An 18,408-nucleotide genomic window follows, 5' to 3' on the forward strand; every position below is an offset into this window, starting at 1 on the left:
TGGCCTCAGGCTCCAGCATGTTGGCATCGGGCTCCAGCATGTTGGCATCGGGCTCTAGCGTGCTGGCATCGGGCTCTTGCATGGTGGCGTAGGCCTCCTGCGGGCTGCGGGGCTGCGGGGTTGCTGGCGCGGTGCGCGGGGTTGTCTGGGCGCAGCCGGCTGGCTGGCTGTTTGACCAGGTGGAAACAGCAGCTCCGCGCCTTGCCTCCCGCCCGCTGGCTCTTCCCGCTGGCTGTTCTGAGTTCGCCCGAGCGAGTGGAAACCACAGAGTGGTCCAGAGATAAATGTTCCAGAAACAGCAAAACAGTCTCGTGAAGAAAGAGCAGAGGCCTTTGGAGATCTCTTCACAAGCAGAAGAGAAGGCCATCGTGCATAGGTAGCCAAATTGTCTTTACTTATCTGAGAGATGCGCAGGTCAGGTCCACGTGGGCGCCATTTGTTGTTAAAATTTCCGGGGCTCTTGCCGGGCCGGCTAGCTTCACGGTGGTGAACAGAGACGCGGAGACAACGGCTGGGCAGGGAAGCTCTATTTCTTTATTCAGGAACAACGATTCATAAACTAAGACAAACTAATCACCAAACAGAACTCTGCTGTCTCTTTGCGGCGGCACAAGCACTCCCTCTTACTCTCGAACTCTCCAACTCTGGAACTCTGGAACTCTCTTACTGGGGAACCCTCTGAAACTCTGGCACTCTCGAACTCAGGAACCCTCTTTCGGGGTTCCTTGGGGCGGGGCCAAGCGGGCCCGCGAAATTAGCTGGACTGATCCAATTCTCTTGGCGGGGGAGGGCTAGAACCCAATGTAAAGCATACGACAAAAAATACTCTCACTCCAGCACCCCACAGCTTGCTTTCTTCCAGGCCAAGGGACCCTGACAGGGAGGTGGGAGCCTGCAGTGAGGGACATGACTAGAAGAAAGAGCAGTGTTTCCCCTTAGGAGAGGAGAGCAGGAGACTTTTTATTTGGACTGTGAAGGACAGTGTCTGAGTCCCCAGCAGCCCGCAGGAGGACTAGTCCTGAAGGGGGGCTTCTCCCTGCTAACTAGGGTTGTGCCAGCTCATCTTAGAAGGGGGCTCTCTCCTCCTTGGCCCACTGTGGGGTTTCCTGGAAGGGTGTTATGGGTTTCCCCCATGAGGGATCACCAGGAAACTGAAGCAGCAGGAACAGAAAGAGGAAGCTGAGGCCATGCTGGGTCCTGGAGTGGAGCTGCCCTGTTGTACATGAGAAGTTCTGTCAATATAGGCATGGCGACACTGCAGTAAATACAGGTAGGCAGGGGCTCCAGGGTTTGGGCTCAGCTCCATGCTCACCCAGAGCACTTGCTGACCCTCCCCCGACCCAAACCAGCCACCACTACCACCACTGTTCCAAAATCCAGACCCTGGCATCCCACCCGAATCCTGGAGTCTCTGTTAATGGGAATTTAAAAGGGATCACTTACAGTGGGAAAGACAGCACCTAGAAGTCGATTGGGTGAGGGTGCTTTGGAGGAAGAACATCTGGTCTGGGAGTCAAAGTCATTCTCGGGGCTGTGGTAATGTCAAAGAAAGAGGAGGGAGGTGTGGGCCCATGCTGGGTGGGGTGAAGGCCTCAGAGCACCAGAGGGGAGTGCTACCCCAGGGGATGAGGAGGGGAGTTTGTGCTACAGTGTCACTCTATCTTGTCTGCTTCTCTTTGATGAAAAAGCAGCACAAAGCAGTGAGATCCCATAATGCTGAGGCCTTAGTTCCTTAAAAAGAAGCAAACAAAGGAAGGAAGGAAGGAAGGAAGGAAGGAAGGAAGGAAGGAAGGAAGGTGTGATCCGGATTAAGCACCTGGGTAAGCACACATTCCAGTGCACAAGGACTTGTGTTCAAGTCCCTGGTCTCCACCTGCAAGGCGAAAGCTTCATGGGTGGTGAGGCAGGGCTGCAGCTCTCTCTCTCTCTCTCTCTTTCTCTCCCTCTCTCTCTCTATCCCTCTAGTTCTCTCTCCCTCTCTTGCCTCCAGGGTTATAGCTGGGGCTAGGTGCCTGCACTACGAATCCACTGCTTCTGGTAGACTTTTTTTAAAAAAACTTTTCTTATATATATGTTTAATATTTATTTATTCCCTTTTGTTGCCCTTGTTGTTTTATTTTGTTATTGATATTGTCATTGTTGGATAGGACAGACAGAAATGGAGAGGGGAGGGGAAGACAAAGAGGGCGAGAGAAAGATAGACACCTACAGACCTGCTTCACCATTTGTGAAACAACTCCCCTCCAGGTGGGAAGCCAGTTGGCTGGAACCGGGATACTTATGCTGGTCCTTACGCTTTGTGCCACCTGCGCTTAACCCGCTGTGCTACCCCCCAGCTCCCGGTGGACATTTTTCCATTGGATAGGACAGAAAGAAATTGAGAGAGACAAGGGCAACAAAAGGGAAAAGAAAGGAAGGAAGAAAGAAAAAAGAAAGAAATTGAGAGAGGAGGGGAAGATAGAAAGGGGGAGAGAAGGGATGGGTGGTGGTGCACCTGGTTAAGTGCACATGTTACAATTCTCAAGGACCCCAGTTCAAGCCCCGGTCCCCACCTGCAGGAGGGAAGCTTTGCGAGTAGTAAAGCAGGGCTGCAGGTCTCTCTCTGTCTCTCTCCCTCTCTATCACGCCTTTTCTCTTGACTTCTGGCTGTCTCTACCCAATAAATAAAGATTACAAAATTTTTAAAAAGGCTTAAAAAAAAGAGGGGGAAAGAAAGATACCTGCAAACTTGCTTCACCACTTATGAAATGACCCCCCTGCAAGTGGGGAGCCGGGGACTTGAACCAGGATCCTTGAGCTGGTCCTTGCGCTTTGCACTATGTGTGCTTAATTCAGTGTGCTACTGCCCAGCCCTTGTCTCTTCCTTTCTATAACCCTCTCCCCTTTTCAATCTCTCTCTCTGTCTCTATCCAATAAACAAATAAAATATTTTTTAAAAAGAAAGAAAGGGAAAAAAGAAAAGAAACAGGATAGGGCTATCAGAGATAGAACCAGCACCAGTATTGCACGCCTGAGGCACCACCTCTGACACCAGAATAAAGCAGAGCTGGTCAACGCGCTGGTTCATGGTAAAATAAATAAAAAGAATAGGCCAGCAAACTAGCTTACTAGGATACGGTCTATCATACTTCATCATGTGCTCAACCAGCTTTGAGCCCATCTCCCACTGCAATGAAGGGAACTTCAGAGCTGTGGTCTCTTTCACATTCTCTCTGCCTCTTTGCCTTTCTGCCTCAGTCTTAAAAAAAGAAAGGAAGTGGGCCCAGTGATGGCACAACTGTTTGAGCACATATGTTACAATGTACAAGGTCAGGCAGGGGTAGATAGCCATAATGGTTAGTAAAGAGACTCTCATGCCTGAGGCTCCAAAGTCCTAGGTTCAATCCCCCACACCACCATAAGACAGAGCTGAGCAGTTCTCTGGTAAAAAGAAAAGAAGAAAGAAAGAAAGAAAGAAAGAAAGAAAGAAAGAAAGAAAGAAAGAAAGAAAGATAGAAAGAAAGAAAGAAAGAAAGAAAGATAGGGACAATGTACAAATGTACAAGGTCCTGGGTTCAAGCACTCAGTCCCTACCTACAGGGAGGGAGTTTTGAAAGCGTTATTAGTATTACAGGTCTCATGTGTCTCTCTCCCTTTAAAATTTTATTATCTTTATTTATTGAATAGAGACAGCCAGAAATCAAGAGGAAGGGGGATATAGAGAGCGAAAGAGAGGGGCTGGGTGGCGGTGCACCTGGTTGAGCGCACATGTTACAGTACACAAGGACCCAGGTTCGAGTCCCTGGTCCCCACATGCAGGGGGAAAAGCTTTATGAGCGGTGAAGCAGGGCTGCAGGTGTCTTTCTGTCTCTCTCCCTGTCTATCACCCCCTTTCCTCTCAATTTTTGGCTATCTCCAGTATATAAATAAAGATAATAAAAAATTTTTAAAAAGAGAAGGAAAGAGACAGAGACACCTGCAAACCCTGCTTCACCACTTGTGAAGTTTCCCCCTACAGGTGGGGACCAAGGGCTTGAACCTGAGTCCTTCCTTGTGTATTGTAACATTTGCATTCAACCAGGTGCACCACCACCCAACCCCCTCCCCCCCTTTTTTTACCTGACCACTGCTCAACTCTGGTTTGTAGTGGTACTGAGGATTAAACCTGGGACCTTTGGTGCCTCAGGCATGAAAGTCTTTTTGCATAACCATTATGCTATCTCTCCAGCCCCTCTTCCTTTCTATCTCCCCTCTCTCAATTATCAAATAAAAACATTTAATTTTAAAAAATAATTTAAAATTTTATTTTAATGAGAAAGATACAGAGAGACCAGAGCACTGGCTCAGCTCTGGTTTATGGTGGTACTGGGGATTGAACCTAGGATCTCAGTCTCAGGTATGAAAGTCTTTTGCACAACCATTAGGCTATTTCTCCAGCCCACTGTGAATAAAGCATAGGACCCTCATGCATGAGGTTCTGATTTTAATACCTGGCACCCATGTTCCAGAGTGATGCTGTGGTTCTCTTACTCCCTCTTGTGTTAATAAATCTTAAAAATGCGAAAAAAAAAAGGAGGGGGGGGTCAGGTGGTAGTGCAGTGGATTAAGCGCAGGTGGTGCAATTTTCAAGGACTGGCATCAGCATCCCAGTTCAAGCCCCCAGCTCCCCACCTGCAGGGGGTCGCCTCACAAGTGGTGAAGCAGGTCTGCAGGTGTCCATCTTTCTCTTCCCATCTCTGTCTTCCCCTCTGCTCTCCTTTTCTCTCTGTTTTATCCAACAACAAAGGCAGCAATAACAACCACAAAGATAAAACTAGGGCAACAAAAAGGAAAAAAAAAAAAAAGGCCTCCAGGAGCAGTGGATTCGTGGTGCAGGCATCAAGCCCCAGCAATAACCCTGGAAGCTAAAAAAAAAAAAAAAAAAAAAATGGTGGCATATATAGCATAATGATTATGCAAAGACTCTCTTGCTTAAGGCTCCAAAGTCCCAGATTCAACACCCCCAACATAAATTAGAGCTGAGCTCTGGTAAAATGAACAAAAACAAACAAACAGAAAAACAACAAAAATAGGAGGGAGGGAGAGAGAAAGAGTTATGGTCAGGAGGTGATGCAGTAGATAAAATGTTGAGCTTTTGGGAGTTAGGCGGTAGCGCAGCGGGTTGCGCACGTGGCGCAAAGCGCAAGGACCAGCTTAAGGATCCCAGTTCAAGCCCCTGGCTCCCCACCTGCAGGGGAGTCGCTTCACAGGCGGTGAAGTAGGTCTGCAGGTGTCTTATCTTTTTCTCCCCCTCTCTGTCTTCCCCTCCTTTCTCCATTTCTCTCTGTCCTATCTAACAACGATGACATCAACAACAACAATAACTACAACAACAGCAAAAAAGCAACAAGGGCAACAAAAGGGAAAATAAATAAATATAAATAATAAAAAATGTTGAGCTTTCAAACACGAAGCCCAGTGTGGCCTTGCTTGTGCCAGAGTGATCTCTAATTCTGTCTCTCACTCTTTTGCTAATCAGCAATAAATACTTTACAAATATAGTATAATGGTTATGTGAAAAGTTTTTTCATTCCTGAGGCACCAAAGATCCTAGGTTGAGCAGGATTATGGTAAATAACAAAGAGGAGAAAGAACCAGAGCCAAGGATCAAACTAGGGACCTCATACTTGAGGTTACAAAGACTTATCAATTGTACCACCTCCTAGACTGTATAAATACACCACCACCACCACCCACCACCCCACCCCGGGCAGAAAGATCAGTCAGCAAAATAGCTCACTCGGATAGTGTGCTGCTTTGCCACTGAAAGATGAGAGGGAAAGAGAGAAGGGGAAGGGGGTCCGGGCGGTAGTGCATCAGGGCAGCGAGCTTAAGCACACGTGGCGATAAGCACAAAGATCCAGTTGAGGATCCCGGGTCGAGCCCTCCGGCCCCCACCTGCACAGGCTTCACGGGCGGCGAAGTAGATCTGCAGGTTTCTTTCTTTCTCTTCCTTTCTCTCTCTCTCTCTCTCGTCCTTCCTTTCTTTCTTTTTAAAAAATATTTATTTTCTTTTTTGTTGCTTTTGTTTCTTTTATTGTTGTAGTTATTATTTTTGTTGTTATTGATGTCGTCGTTGTTGGATAGGACAGAGAGAAATGGAGAGAGGGGGGAGAGAAAGACAGACGCCTTAAGACCTGCCTCACCGCTTGTGAAGCGACTCCCTGCAGGTGGGGAGCTGGGGGCTCGAACGAGGATCCTTATGCCGGTCCTTGCGCTTTGTGCCATGTGCGCTTAACCCGCTGAGCTACCGCCCGACTCCCAGTCTGAAGGTTTCTATCTTTTTTTTTAAAATTTATTTTATTTATTTATTCCCTTTTGTTGCCCTTGTTGTTTTTATTGTTGTGGTTATTATTATTGTTGTTGTTGTTGCTGGATAGGACAGAGAGAAATGGAGAGAGGAGTGGAAGACAGAGGGGGAGAGAAAGATAGACACCTGCAGACCTGCTTCACCGCCTGTGAAGCGACTCCCCTGCAGGTGGGGAGCCGGGGTTCGAACCGGGATCCTTATGCCGGTCCTTGTGCTTTGCGCCACCTGCGCTTAGCCCGCTGCACTACAGCCCGACTCCCTGAAGGTTTCTATCTTTATCTCCCCTCTCTGTCATCCCCTCCTATCTCGATTTCTCTCTGTCCTATCCAACAACAACAATAGCAACGGTAACAACAACAATAATAACAAGTGCAACAAAATGGGAAAAATGGCCTCCAAGAGCAGTGGATTCGTAGTGCAGGCACCGAGCTCCAGTGATAACCCTGGAGACGAGAGAGAGAGAGAGAGAGAAAATGTGAAGAAGGGAGAGGACACACACAAAAAACGAGTGGCCTGGCATAGTGGCAGAGTTTGGGCTTGCAAGCACGAGATCCCCAGTGCCTGCACTATATACCAGATAGCTGCTCTGGCCTCTCTTTCTCTAGCTTGTGAAATAAATCATAATTTCTTAAAGAAAAAAAGAAAACAGGAGAGAGAGGGAGAAAGAGAGAGAAGGCTGTAGGATCTGAAGGCTACAGGGGGAGGCAACAAAGCGAAATCTCTGGCGATGACAAACAACTCTGGGAAAGCTCCATCCTCCCACTGGACTTCCATGTTTCAGTCCTCCCTACCCGCAACAAAAATGGCGGTGCAGGGAAGCCAGTCCCAAATCCCGAGACAACTGGACGAATGAGCGCAGAAGCTCCGCCCAATTGGGGCACCAGCCCTTCTCAAAAATGGCTGCCTCGGTGCTTCTAGAAGGGAACCTCTCTAGGCCCCGCCTTTGATCTCGTTGGTGAGGCTGGGGGATGCGAACTGCACCGCGCGGGAGTAGTCGCCGGCGGCGCCCGACGGAGCAGGTGATTTCCCCTCCAGCCCGGGTCCCAGGGCTAGGAGAGCCGCGGACAGCGTGGACCCAGGGTGCCCGTCCTGTGTGTTCTCCCATGGGCCCCCCGGGCCCCCCGACCTCCCCCGGACCGTTGTCTCTGATTCTCCCTGTGACCTACGGCCTACATCAAGGCACACTCGAGTTTGGTCCGGCCTCCCTTGTGCCCTCGGGCCCGTTCTTCGGGACCCTTGCGGGTATCGCAGCTAGTTTGGGGACCTCCTACTTCAGGGGGTCGGCCATCACTTCCTGTGCTCCCGCTCTCCTCCCCCCACTCGTCTGTGTTCCCGCCTGACTTTGGTGTGGGAATCCCTTGTTCCCCTCAGTGTCCTTGGCGCCTCTAAGACCTTACTCTGGGGACAGCGATGTGCCTTGGCATCTGCGTTATGGAACTATGGCCCCAGGAGCCAGGTTTCACGGGGCCTGGCAGAAGCTGGGAGACCGGACTTGCCCCACACTGGTCACCCGGACTCCTCCCCCACGGCTCTCGCTGCCCCTGTGGCTCATCCCCACCCCAAGGGGAGACAGCATCCATCTGCCTCAGGGCCTCTGGAGAGTCCAGGGAGCAAGTGCATCTGTAGAATGGAAGGCAAAGGAAAAATGTTCAGAGTGGACAGAGTACTGTGAGTGTAGATTTTGGGTAGCTAAGGGGTCAGCCAAGCAGGGTAGAAAGATTAGAATATTTGGGTGGCGGCGGGCGAGGGTTGGGAGGGGCGGATGGAGTGGCGCTGTGGATAAAGCCTTGGACTCTAGCTTGAGTTCCTGAGCCCATCTCCAGCATCACATGTGCCAGAATGACACTCTGGTCCTCTCTCCTTCCCCTCCTTTCTCTCTTTCTCTGTCTCTCTCTCTTTAATTGTAAGAATATAGGTGGGGACCACACTGCATCACGAGAAGTGATGTGTGGATAACAGCAAGGTTCTGGAACTAAACTGCTTGGGTATAAATTTGCTATTAACTGTGGAGTTGAGCAAGTTATTTAACCTCTCTAATATTAGAGATTTTACTGATTGACATGAGTGGGAGGAAAGAACCAGAGCATCACTCTGACACATACGATGTTAGGTATCATACTCAGCTTCCAAGTCCAGTGCACTGTGCAATCTCCTGGTTGTTTTTTTTTTTTTTTTTTTTTTTCCTTTAGAGACAGAGAATTGGAGAGGCAGAGAGAGGAGACCATATAGCTTCCTTCAGTGAGGTGGGGCTAGGCTCCAACCTAGGTTGTGCATGCAGTAAAGCAGCACAATATCCAAGTGATCAGGGCTGGTGTGTTTTTTTTTAAGTTTAGGGCTGGTGTTTTTTTACCACCATGTTTATCAATGGGGTTGGTACCAGCATGACTTTGTGCTCCCTGTGGCTTCTCCCCCCTTCCCTTCTTTTCATAGATGGTGAGGAATAGAGACGTATAGAGACAGAGAGAAGGAGAGACAGCACTGGTCCACCACTTGTTGAAGCTTCCTCCTGCTGCAGGTGGGGACTGGGGGCTTGAACTTGGATCTTTGTGTATGGCAATACTATGCACTTACTGATTGAGCCGCCACCTGGCCCTTAAGGAAATTTCTTTCTTTTTTTTTTTTTCAGTGTCATTCATCACTCATTTTATTCAGATGCTCGGTGGACCTTTGTCCCAACAAGACTAGAAAGGATCTATTCTGCATTCCATTCTTCACAGTTAAAACAAAGGAAATTTCTTTTTAACTTATTACGTATGAGTTTCATATGAGGCAGAGAGGAGAGATAAGCCAGAACTGTGTTGAGCTATTCCCCCAGCTACTGTTTAGTGGTTCCATTACCTTTGGGTAAAATGTAGATAATATGATAATGTTAGTGTCTATATTTAAAGGTTATTGCTTGCAAGATTTTTGCTATTAGTTCCATGCCACTAAATGAATTTGTTAATGAATTTTCATTAACCTTCAAAAAGAAAGGTTATTATTATCATTTTTACTATTACCAGGCAAGTTAATATATGTGAAGTCTATATATGTAAAATCTATAGGACAATGCCTGGCACCCTATGAGCTTTCAGTAAATATTAATTATTATTACCCTCATTGGAGCTTATTTGATCACAGTGATCACTAATCAGTGATCCTGGATTTGGAACCCTTGAATGGAATGGGGTTCTGTGGGCATTATCCAGTATTTGAAACATCTCATACATTTCATATTATTTTATTTTATATATTGATTCATGAGAAATGATAGGAGAGAGAAAGAACCAGACATCACTCTGGTACATGTGTTGCCAAGGATTGAACTCAGGACCTCATGCTTGAGACTCTAGTTCCTTAGGCACTGCACTACCTCCCGGACCACACATTTCATATTCTTAACCTGGAGAAAGCTGACTGTTCAGGAAGCAGCCTCATCAACTCAGGAACTGTGGATACATATTAGAAGGAGCCTCTGAGCATGAAGGAAAGTCTGAGCAAGATAACTCACCTGGGAGGGAGCCTGCAGGCAACATGATACATACAGATAGAAGGGTCAGAGGTAGATAGCATAATGGTTATACAAAGAGACCCCCATCCTGAGGCTTCAAAATCCCAGGTTCAATTCCCCGCACCACCATAAACCAGAGCTGAGCAGTGCTCTGGTTAAAAAAAAAAAAAAAAAAAGGATTAAATAAGTGGGGAAGAGTGAAAGAAAAAAGTGGTATGCTTCAAAGTGAAGCCTGTTTCTTTATGGGACAGGAAAGCTTTTTGTTTGTTTGTTTTTTCTTTTTCATCTATTTATGAGAGAGAGGAGAGAGGGAACTGGAGCAACATTGGCACATGTGATGCAGGAAATCAAACTCAGGATATTATACTTGAGAGTCCGATATTTGAGAAGCTGATGCCCCTGGCAGCAGGGGGAAAACTCTTTATTTTGGGCTTCCTATAACAACTCCCTGGCCCTTGGGCCTTGGTTAGAAACCTAGGGGCCACATTCCCATGTGTGAGGATGACTCAGGTTCAAGCCTATGCCCCTCGCCTGCATGGGGAGGAAGTGTCACAAGGAGTGGCACAGTGCTGCAGGTGTATCTCCTACTCTCACTCTAGCAAGGAAAAACAAATAAAAATGGTGAGGGGGAGGCCACCAGGAGCACTGGAGTCCTCATGTAGGCACTGAACCCCAGTAATAAACCTGCTCCCCCATGAGAGAGAAAGACAGACAGACAGACAAACCAAGGGGCCAGGTGGTGACACACATAGTTAAACACACACATTACAAAGACCCTGGTTCAAGCCCCTGGTCCCCACCTGCAGGGGGCAAGCTTCATGAGTGGTGAAGCAGTGCTCTCTGTCTCTTTCCCTTTCTCCTTCCCTTCCTCGCAATTTTTCTTTTTTCTTTTACCAGAGCAGTGCTCAGATCTGGCTTATGGTGGTGCAGGGGATTGAATCTGAGACTTTGGAGCCCCAGGCATGGGAGTCTCTTTGCATAACCATTATGTTATCTACCTCATCCCCTCTCAATTTCTGTCTCCAGTAATTAATAATAAAGATTAAAAAATAGATATTTTAAAAAACCTAGAGGCATCATACACATTTTTTGAGGTCTTCCTCAGGAACTGGACTTTCTTTATATATTTTGCTTTTTTTTTCCCTTTCCCTTTTGCTGCCCTCTTTTTTTTATTTTTTATTTAAGAAAGGATTAATGAACAAAAACATAAGGTAGGAGGGGTACAACTCTACACAATTCCCACCACCCAATCTCCATAACCCACCCCCTCCCATGATAGCTTTCCCATTCTCTAGCCCTCTGGGAGCATGGACCCAGGGTCGTTGAGGGTTGCAGAAGGTAGAAGGTCTGGCTTCTGTAATTGCTTCCCCGCTGAACATGGGCGTTGACTGGTAGGTCCATACTCCCAGTCTGCCTCTCTCTTTCCCTAGTAAGGTGTGTCTCTGGGGAAGCTGAGCTCCAGGACACATTGGTGGGGTCTTCAATCCAGGGAAGCCTGGCCAACATCCTGGTGGCATCTGGAACCTGGTGATTGAAAAGAGAGTTAACATACAAAGCCAAACAATTTGTTGAGCGCTGCCCTCTTTTTTAAAAATTGTTGTCCTAGTTATTGTTGTTGTTCTTGTTGTTGATGTTTTCGTTGTTGGATAGGACAGAGAGAAATGGAGAGAGGACGGGAAGACAGAGAGGGGGAGAGAAAGACAGACACCTGCAGACCTGTTTCACCGCCTGTGAAGCAACTGCCCTGCAGGTGGGGAGCCAGAGCTTGAACTGGGATCCTTAGCAGGTTCTTGGCTTTGTGCCACGTGCGCTTAACCCACTGCACTACCGCCTGACTCCCTTAAATATTATTTATTTATTTATTTAATATGAGAGAGAGAGAAACCAGAACACTGCTCAATTTTGGTGCTGGGGATTGAACCTGGGACCTCAGCACGTTGGGCATGAAAGTCTTTTGCAGAACCATTATTCTCTCTTCCCATCCCAAGAACTGGACTTTTCATGCCTCTGTCTCAGCAGAGATTGCCAGGTGACTGACATCAGCCACGATTTGCTGTGAATCAGGGTAGATGGAAGTCTAGGACTGGGGGCCTGGCCAGTGGTCAGAAGCCTGATTGGATCTAGGATGCCCAGGAGTAGTTCTGCACCTTCCCAGGGCCTGTGATAGGGTCTGGAGCAAGAACAAGCATCTTCATAGCAGGCTAGGACTTATTCTGCTGTCTAAAGTCACCACTCTGCTGGCAGAGTCCACTCAGGAGACCAGGAAACTTGTCTCAGCCCCACCTGCAAGTCTTGATATTCCTCCATCCCTAGACTAGCCTCTAGAACATACACTCAACTAGATAACCTGAATTTAATTCTTTTAAATCATCTTTGGAGCTTTACTGATCTAACTTTTTAAAATGTTTTATTTATTTATATAAATATTTATGTATTCCCTTTTGTTGCCCTTGTTTTTTTTTTATTGTTGTAGTTATTATTGATGTCGTTGTTGCTGGATAGGACAGAGAGAAATGGAGAGAGGAGAGGAAGACAGGGGGAGAGAAAGATAGACACCATAAGACCTGCTTCACCGCCTTTGAAGCGACTCCCCTGCAGGTGGGGAGCCGGGGGCTGGAACCAGGATCCTTAAGCCGGACCTTGCACTTCGTGCCATGTGCACTTAACCCGCTGTGCTACCGCTCGACTCCCATTTTATATATATATAATTAATATTTATTTATTTATTCCTTTTTGTTGCCCTTGTTGTTTTATTGTTGTAGTTATTATTGGTGTTGCTGCTGCTGTCGTTGTTGGATAGGACAGAGAGAAATGGAGAGAGGAGGGGAAGACAGAGAGGGGGAGAGAAAGATAGACACCTGCAGACCTGCTTCACCACCTGTGAAGCGACTCCCCTGCAGGTGGGGAGCCGGGGGGGCTCGAACCAGGATCCTTACGCTGGTCCTTGAGTTTTGTGCCACCTGTACTTAACCCGCTGCGCTACTGCCCAACTCCCTATTTATATATTTTTTAAATGTTTTGTTTATTAACATAAGATAGTGAAAGAGAATCAGAGTGTCACTGTAGTATGTGGGCTACCAGGGATTGAACTCAGCACCCATGATTCTAAGTTCAGCACCCTAGCCGCAGTGTCATCTTGGCCCTTTAGGATGGCTTTTTTCAGATGGGGGGAAAGAAAGAAGTTCCTTAATTTTTTTAACTTTTTAACATTTAAAAAATATTTATTTATTTATTTATTCCCTTTTGTTGCTCTTGTTTTATTGTTGTAATTATTGTTGTTGTTGTTGATGTCGTCATTGTTGGATAGGACAGAGAGAAATGGAGAGAGGAGGGGAAACAGAGGGGGAGAAAAAGAGAGACACCTGCAGACCTGCTTCACTGCTTGTGAAGCGACTCCCCTGCAGGTGGGGAGCCAGGGGGGCTCAAACCGGGATCTTTACGCCAGTCCATGTGCTTTTTGCCACCTGTGCTTAGCCTGCTGCGCTACCGCCCGACTCCGCCTTAACTTTTTATTTTTAATATCTTATTTATTTATGAGAAAGACAGGGAGAGAAAGAAAGAACCAGACATGGCACATGTACTTCTGGGGATCTAACTTGGGACCTCATGCTTCAGAGTCCAAAGCTTTACCACTGCGCCACCTCCTGGACCACGTAACTTTTTTTTTTAATAGTGACAAGACAGAAAGAGTGAAAGAGGGGCCAGGCAATGGTGCACTTGGTTCAATGCACATATTACAGTACAAGGACCTGGGTTTAAGCCCCTGGCTCCCACTTGCAGGAGGAAAAGCCTCATGAGTGGTAAAGTAGGGCTGCAGGTGTCTGTCTGTCTCTCTCCCTATCTCCTTCCCTCTCAATTTCTGTCTCTATCCAATAATAAATAAATAAATAAATAAATAAATAAATAAAAATTTAAAAAATAGTGAAAAGAGTTAAAGATACGGAAGCCAGGCAGTGGCGCAGCAGGTTAAGCGCACATGGCGGAAAGCACACGGACCGGCTAAAGATCCCAGTTCAGGTTCCCGGCTTCCCACCTGCAGGGGAGTCACTTCACAATCAGTGAAGCAGGTCTGCAGGTGTCTATCTTTCTCTCCCCTCTCTGTCTTCCCCTCCTCTCTCCATTTCTCTCTGTCCTATCCAACAACGACAGCAGTAGCAACACCAATAATAACATCCATGATGATAAATAAGAGCAACAAAAGGGAAAAAAAATTTAAATAATAAAATTTTTAAAAATGTAAAAACAGAGTGAAAGATGCCACAGCACCAAAGCTTCCTTGAATGCTGTGGGGGCTGGACTTGAACCTTAATCACACACATGACAAAACATTACACCATCCAAGTGAGCTATTTCACCAGCCCCAAAGCTTCTTCCAGTGTGGCAGGGACCAGGCTCAAACCTGGGCTGCACACAGGGCAAGGCAGTACACTGTGCAACTAAACCATCAAGCCAGGTGGCTCTGGGCAAGTCATTGAACACACCGAGCTTCAATTTCTTCATCTGTGCAGTAACTTTGTTTGAGTATTCGCTTTGTTGCAGATACATTAGTGAATAAGCCAGGTGTAGTGTCATGAAACAATGAGAAGAAACATTAGAAAGTACCTGAGTAATTTTTTAGATTTATTTATTTTTACCAGAGCACTGCTCAGCCCTGGCTTATGGTGGTGTGGAGGATTGAGCCTGGGACTTTGGAGCCTCAAGCATGAGAGTCTGTTTGCATAACCATTATGCTATTTACTCCCGCCCCAATTTATTTATTTACTTTTTTTTCTTTATTTTATTATTTTATTTTGTCCCCAGGGTTATCTCTGGGGCACGGTGCCTGCACTACAAATTCACTGCTCCTGGAGGCCATTTTTCCCAATTTTTTGGCCCTTATTGCCCTTGTTATTGCTGTTGTTGTTGTTGGACAGGGCAGAGAGAAATGGAGAGGAGGGGAAGACAGAGGGGAGAGAGACAGACACCTGCAGACCTGCTTCACCGCTTGTGAAGCGACCCCACCGCTGCAGGTGGGGAGCTGGGGGCTCGAACCGGGATCCTTGAGGTATTTGGGCTCCGTGCCATTTGTGTTCACCCCACTGCGCCACCACCTGATGCCCCCAGATTTATTTATTAATACTAGGGAGAGAGAGCAGGAGAGATCATCAAAGCACCACTCTGGCACATGCAATGATGCCAGAGATGGAACTCAGGACCTCATGCCTGAAAACCCAATGTTTTGTGTGGTTTTTTTTTTTTCTCCACTGGGCCACCTCCTGGGCAGTAGAAGAAAACAGTTTTGTTTTTTGTTTTGTTTTTGCTTCCAGGGTTACAGGGTTATTGCTGGGGCTCGGTGCCTACACTAGGAATCCACTGCTCCTAGAGTCTGTTTCCCCCATTTTGTTGCCCTTGTTGTTGTTGTTGTTGTCATTGTTGTTGGATAGGACAGAGAGAAATTGAGAGAAGAGGGGGAGAGAAAGATAGATACCTGCAGACCTGCTTCACTGCTTGTGAAGTGACCCCCCCCCCCCGCAGGTGGGGAGCTGGGGGCTCGAACCGCGATGCTTATACCAGTCCTTGCGCTTTGTGCCATATGCGCTTAGCCCGCTGCACTACTGCCTGACCCCCAGGAGAAAGTAGTTTTTAAGAAGGGATGTACATAGGGTTTCAGGAGTTTGCAAACCTTGAAGGTAGAAGTAAAATAAGTTAGTACTTATTGAGCAGCTGCTAAGCACAGGCATTTTTCTAAGTGCTGGGTGGGGTTGTATCACAAACAGGACAAAGTCTCTCCCTATTGGAGTCTACATGCTTTGGAGAACAGGGAGTAGGTAAAGTAACATGGCACAACATCCAGCAGCAGTAGCTGCTCTACGCGGAATAAAGTAGGGCAACAGACGGGGCGGTGTGGGGAGAAGCTGGGTAGGTTAGCCAAGAAGGTCTCTCTGAGAGTGTGGAGATGAGCTGTGCTGTGTGGAGACGGAGGCAGGAAGAAGGCAAAGTTGAGGAGGTGGCAGAGGCCTGCTCCAGTAGGGTTCTTTGGACCTGGAGAAGGATGGAAGGCCCTTTGTGGGTGGCCCCAAGCTGCTAGAAGGGCAAGGGTTGGGCAAGGAGAGAGAATTCATGAAAGGCTTCCCCTTCTGTCTATACCCAAGAGTCAGCAAAGCCCTTTTGTGCAGAAGGTGGGTGGGTGGGTGACCCATGGTGGGGCGAGAAGGCTGAGCGTGGTTCTGAGGCCTGCTCCTAGGGGCCAGACAATGAGTCCCTTGTGGTCAGGCTAGGGGCCATGAGGCCCTCTCACTAGTGGGATTCCTCAACCAGGAGGCATGTGACCCTGAGACCTTAGCTTCTTGCCAACCAGAGGGTCTGGGCCTTGGGGACTGGGGGTGGGGTGGTAGAGGGGTAAGGGGGCAGGAGGAACCTCTGCTCTGGAGACTGTGCTCTGCCCTGTCTGAGGCTGAAGGAGGTGGGGAGCTGGGCAGGGAGGGGCCATGGTGCTTGCAGGAGGGAGTGAGAAGGGTGGCGAGGCAGAAGACATGGTAACATCCACAGCAGACTGGGAGGAGCTGGCCACCCCTGGGCCCAGTGGGTGGGAGCTGACAGACCTACATCTGTGTCCCTTCAGAAGAGGCGAGAGCATGGAGCTGGAGAGGATTGTCAGCACTGCCCTCCTCTCCTTTGTCCAGACGCACCTACCCGAGGCTGACCTCAGGTACAAGCTGGGCTCCCAGAGGGCAGAACAGGGCTGGGTGGAGCACTGGGCAGTGCTGTGGGCCCTGGACAAGGGAGGACCAGGCTGGGGAGCACTTGTCCCTCCTCCTCAGGTGGAGGGCTGATTATAGTTTGCTGATGTGACCTCACCTCCCATACTGTCCCTGTCACCCTGATGTGACAGATGGAGAGCAAAGCTCCAAGCGAGGGCGAGATAGTCTCTGGTGTGGCTCAGGGAGTCTTAGGCTAGCTGGGGGTGCTGGCGGGGGACCCAGTGTCCTACTCGGGACATGTCCTGTCCCCTTCCTACAGTGGCCTGGATGAGGTCATCTTCTCCTACGTGCTGGGGGTCCTGGAGGACCTGGGTCCCTCGGGCCCGTCAGAGGAGAACTTCGACATGGAGTCCTTCATTGAGATGATGGAGGCCTACGTGCCCGGCTTCGCACACATCCCAAGGTTGGACTTGGCCAAGGGGAGGGGCCAGCTGGCTGTGGAGTGGGACACCTGGCCTCTCACCACCCTCCCTGTCTTTCCAGGGTTACAATTGGGGACATGATGCAGAAGCTGTCAGGGCAGCTGAGTGGTGCTAGGAACAAAGGTGAGTCTGGGGTATTAGCATTTGGGTGATTCAACCCCCAAGCCCCACATTGTTGGCAAACCTGATATACTCTCTCTGCTTCTTTAAGAGAATCTACAGCCACAGGGCTCAGAGGTCCAAGGTCAGGTATCTATCACCCCAGAGCCCCTGCAGCGGCCCAACAAGCTCAAAGAAGAGTCGAGGTCTTCTGCTGCAGCTGGGGACAGCCTGGATGAGGTACTGGCAGAGGAGGGTACCAGTGAGGGGGCGAAGGGGTGGCAAAGGAGGGAACACAGCCTCCCATCAACATCCACACCCACAGGCAGTGGGCGATGAGGAGGAGCTGCTGCCGGGGGTGGACGTCCTCCTGGAGGTCTTCCCGACGTGTTCAGTGGAGCAGGCCCAGTGGGTGCTGGCCAAGGCACGAGGGGACTTGGAAGAAGCTGTGCAGATGCTGGTGGAGGGGAAGGAGGGGCCTCCAGGCTGGGACGGGCCTAACCAGGTATTCTCTCTCTGCTGGAGCTTGTCCTCACTTGTGTAGCCCCATAGCTACTCCACCGTGGTGTCAAGCCCCTGCCCCTACCTGGCCTGTCCCTATGGCTTCCTACCAGTGCCACCTGGCCTAGACCAGGCTTCCCTTCTCTATAGGACCTGCCCAGGCGGCTCCGAGGTCCCCAGAAAGATGAGCTGAAGTCCTTCATCCTGCAAAAGTGAGTCTGGGCTGGGCCGGGCCAGGTGGTCTTCTAGCTCATCTTCCCAGGGTGACAGGGACCTCACCCGGCCCGGCTTTGGCAGGTACATGATGGTGGACAGTGCAGAGGATCAGAAGACTCACCGGCCCATGGCTCCCAAGGAGGTGAGAGGCTTGCAGCCCCCAGGGATACGGAGTGGGTGCAGTCTGGCTCGCTTCTGCTGCTCACTGCCTATTACTTTGCAGGCTCCCAAGAAACTGATCCGATACATTGACAACCAGGTGGTGAGCACCAAAGGGGAGCGATACAAGCATGTGCGGAACCCTGAGGCCGAGGAGATGAAGGCTACGTACATCAACCTCAAGCCAGCCAGGAAGTACCGCTTCCACTAAGCTGCTTGCCGCACTCTGCCGAGCCTTTGCAGGCTCAGGTCCCAGAGGGATGCAGGAGCCCTCCCCGCCACACAGGGCTCGCCCAAATTCCAGCCCCCTTCTCTACTCTCTCTCTTCTTCTTGCTCCACAGTGTTAACCTCTTGGAGGTGCCCAAGGGCATAGTAAAGGTGGATAGGGATGGTGTGAGTGCATTCTGGTCGTTCTTGCCCCAGAGATGGGGTGCTGGGGTACAGTGTCTTGA

The 18,408-nt window shown here is 48.9% G+C and overlaps 1 protein-coding gene across 2 annotated transcripts; it reads left to right on the top strand.

The window, feature by feature from the left end:
* Positions 1–1,233: 1,233 nt before the first annotated feature.
* On the top strand, positions 1,234–18,350 carry CUEDC2 (CUE domain containing 2). Of its 2 annotated transcripts, none has more exons than XM_060171423.1 (9): positions 1,234–1,270; positions 16,420–16,506; positions 16,818–16,961; positions 17,042–17,103; positions 17,192–17,319; positions 17,405–17,584; positions 17,731–17,792; positions 17,878–17,938; positions 18,020–18,350. In XM_060171423.1, the coding sequence occupies exons 2-9, from the start codon at positions 16,433–16,435 to the stop codon at positions 18,164–18,166; spliced, it is 858 nt and encodes a 285-aa protein (XP_060027406.1). In that variant the 5' UTR covers positions 1,234–1,270; positions 16,420–16,432; the 3' UTR covers positions 18,167–18,350. The 2 variants fall into 2 exon arrangements, with proteins under 2 accessions (XP_060027406.1, XP_007530828.2); XM_007530766.3 differs by lacking the exon at positions 1,234–1,270 and adding an exon at positions 7,194–7,347.
* The last annotated feature ends 58 nt before the right edge of the window (positions 18,351–18,408 follow it).

This window comes from Erinaceus europaeus, chromosome 14, assembly GCF_950295315.1.
Source record: "Erinaceus europaeus chromosome 14, mEriEur2.1, whole genome shotgun sequence".
NCBI lineage: Eukaryota > Metazoa > Chordata > Mammalia > Eulipotyphla > Erinaceidae > Erinaceus > Erinaceus europaeus.

Coding starts and splice junctions, on each gene's coding strand:
- CUEDC2 (XM_060171423.1), top strand. CDS start 16,433: ATGGAGCTGGAGAGGATTGTCAGCACTGCCCTCCTCTCCTTTGTCCAG. Junction 17,320..17,404: donor CTGGGGACAGCCTGGATGAG/GTACTGGCAGAG, acceptor CCACACCCACAG/GCAGTGGGCGATGAGGAGGA. Junction 17,939..18,019: donor GGCCCATGGCTCCCAAGGAG/GTGAGAGGCTTG, acceptor ATTACTTTGCAG/GCTCCCAAGAAACTGATCCG.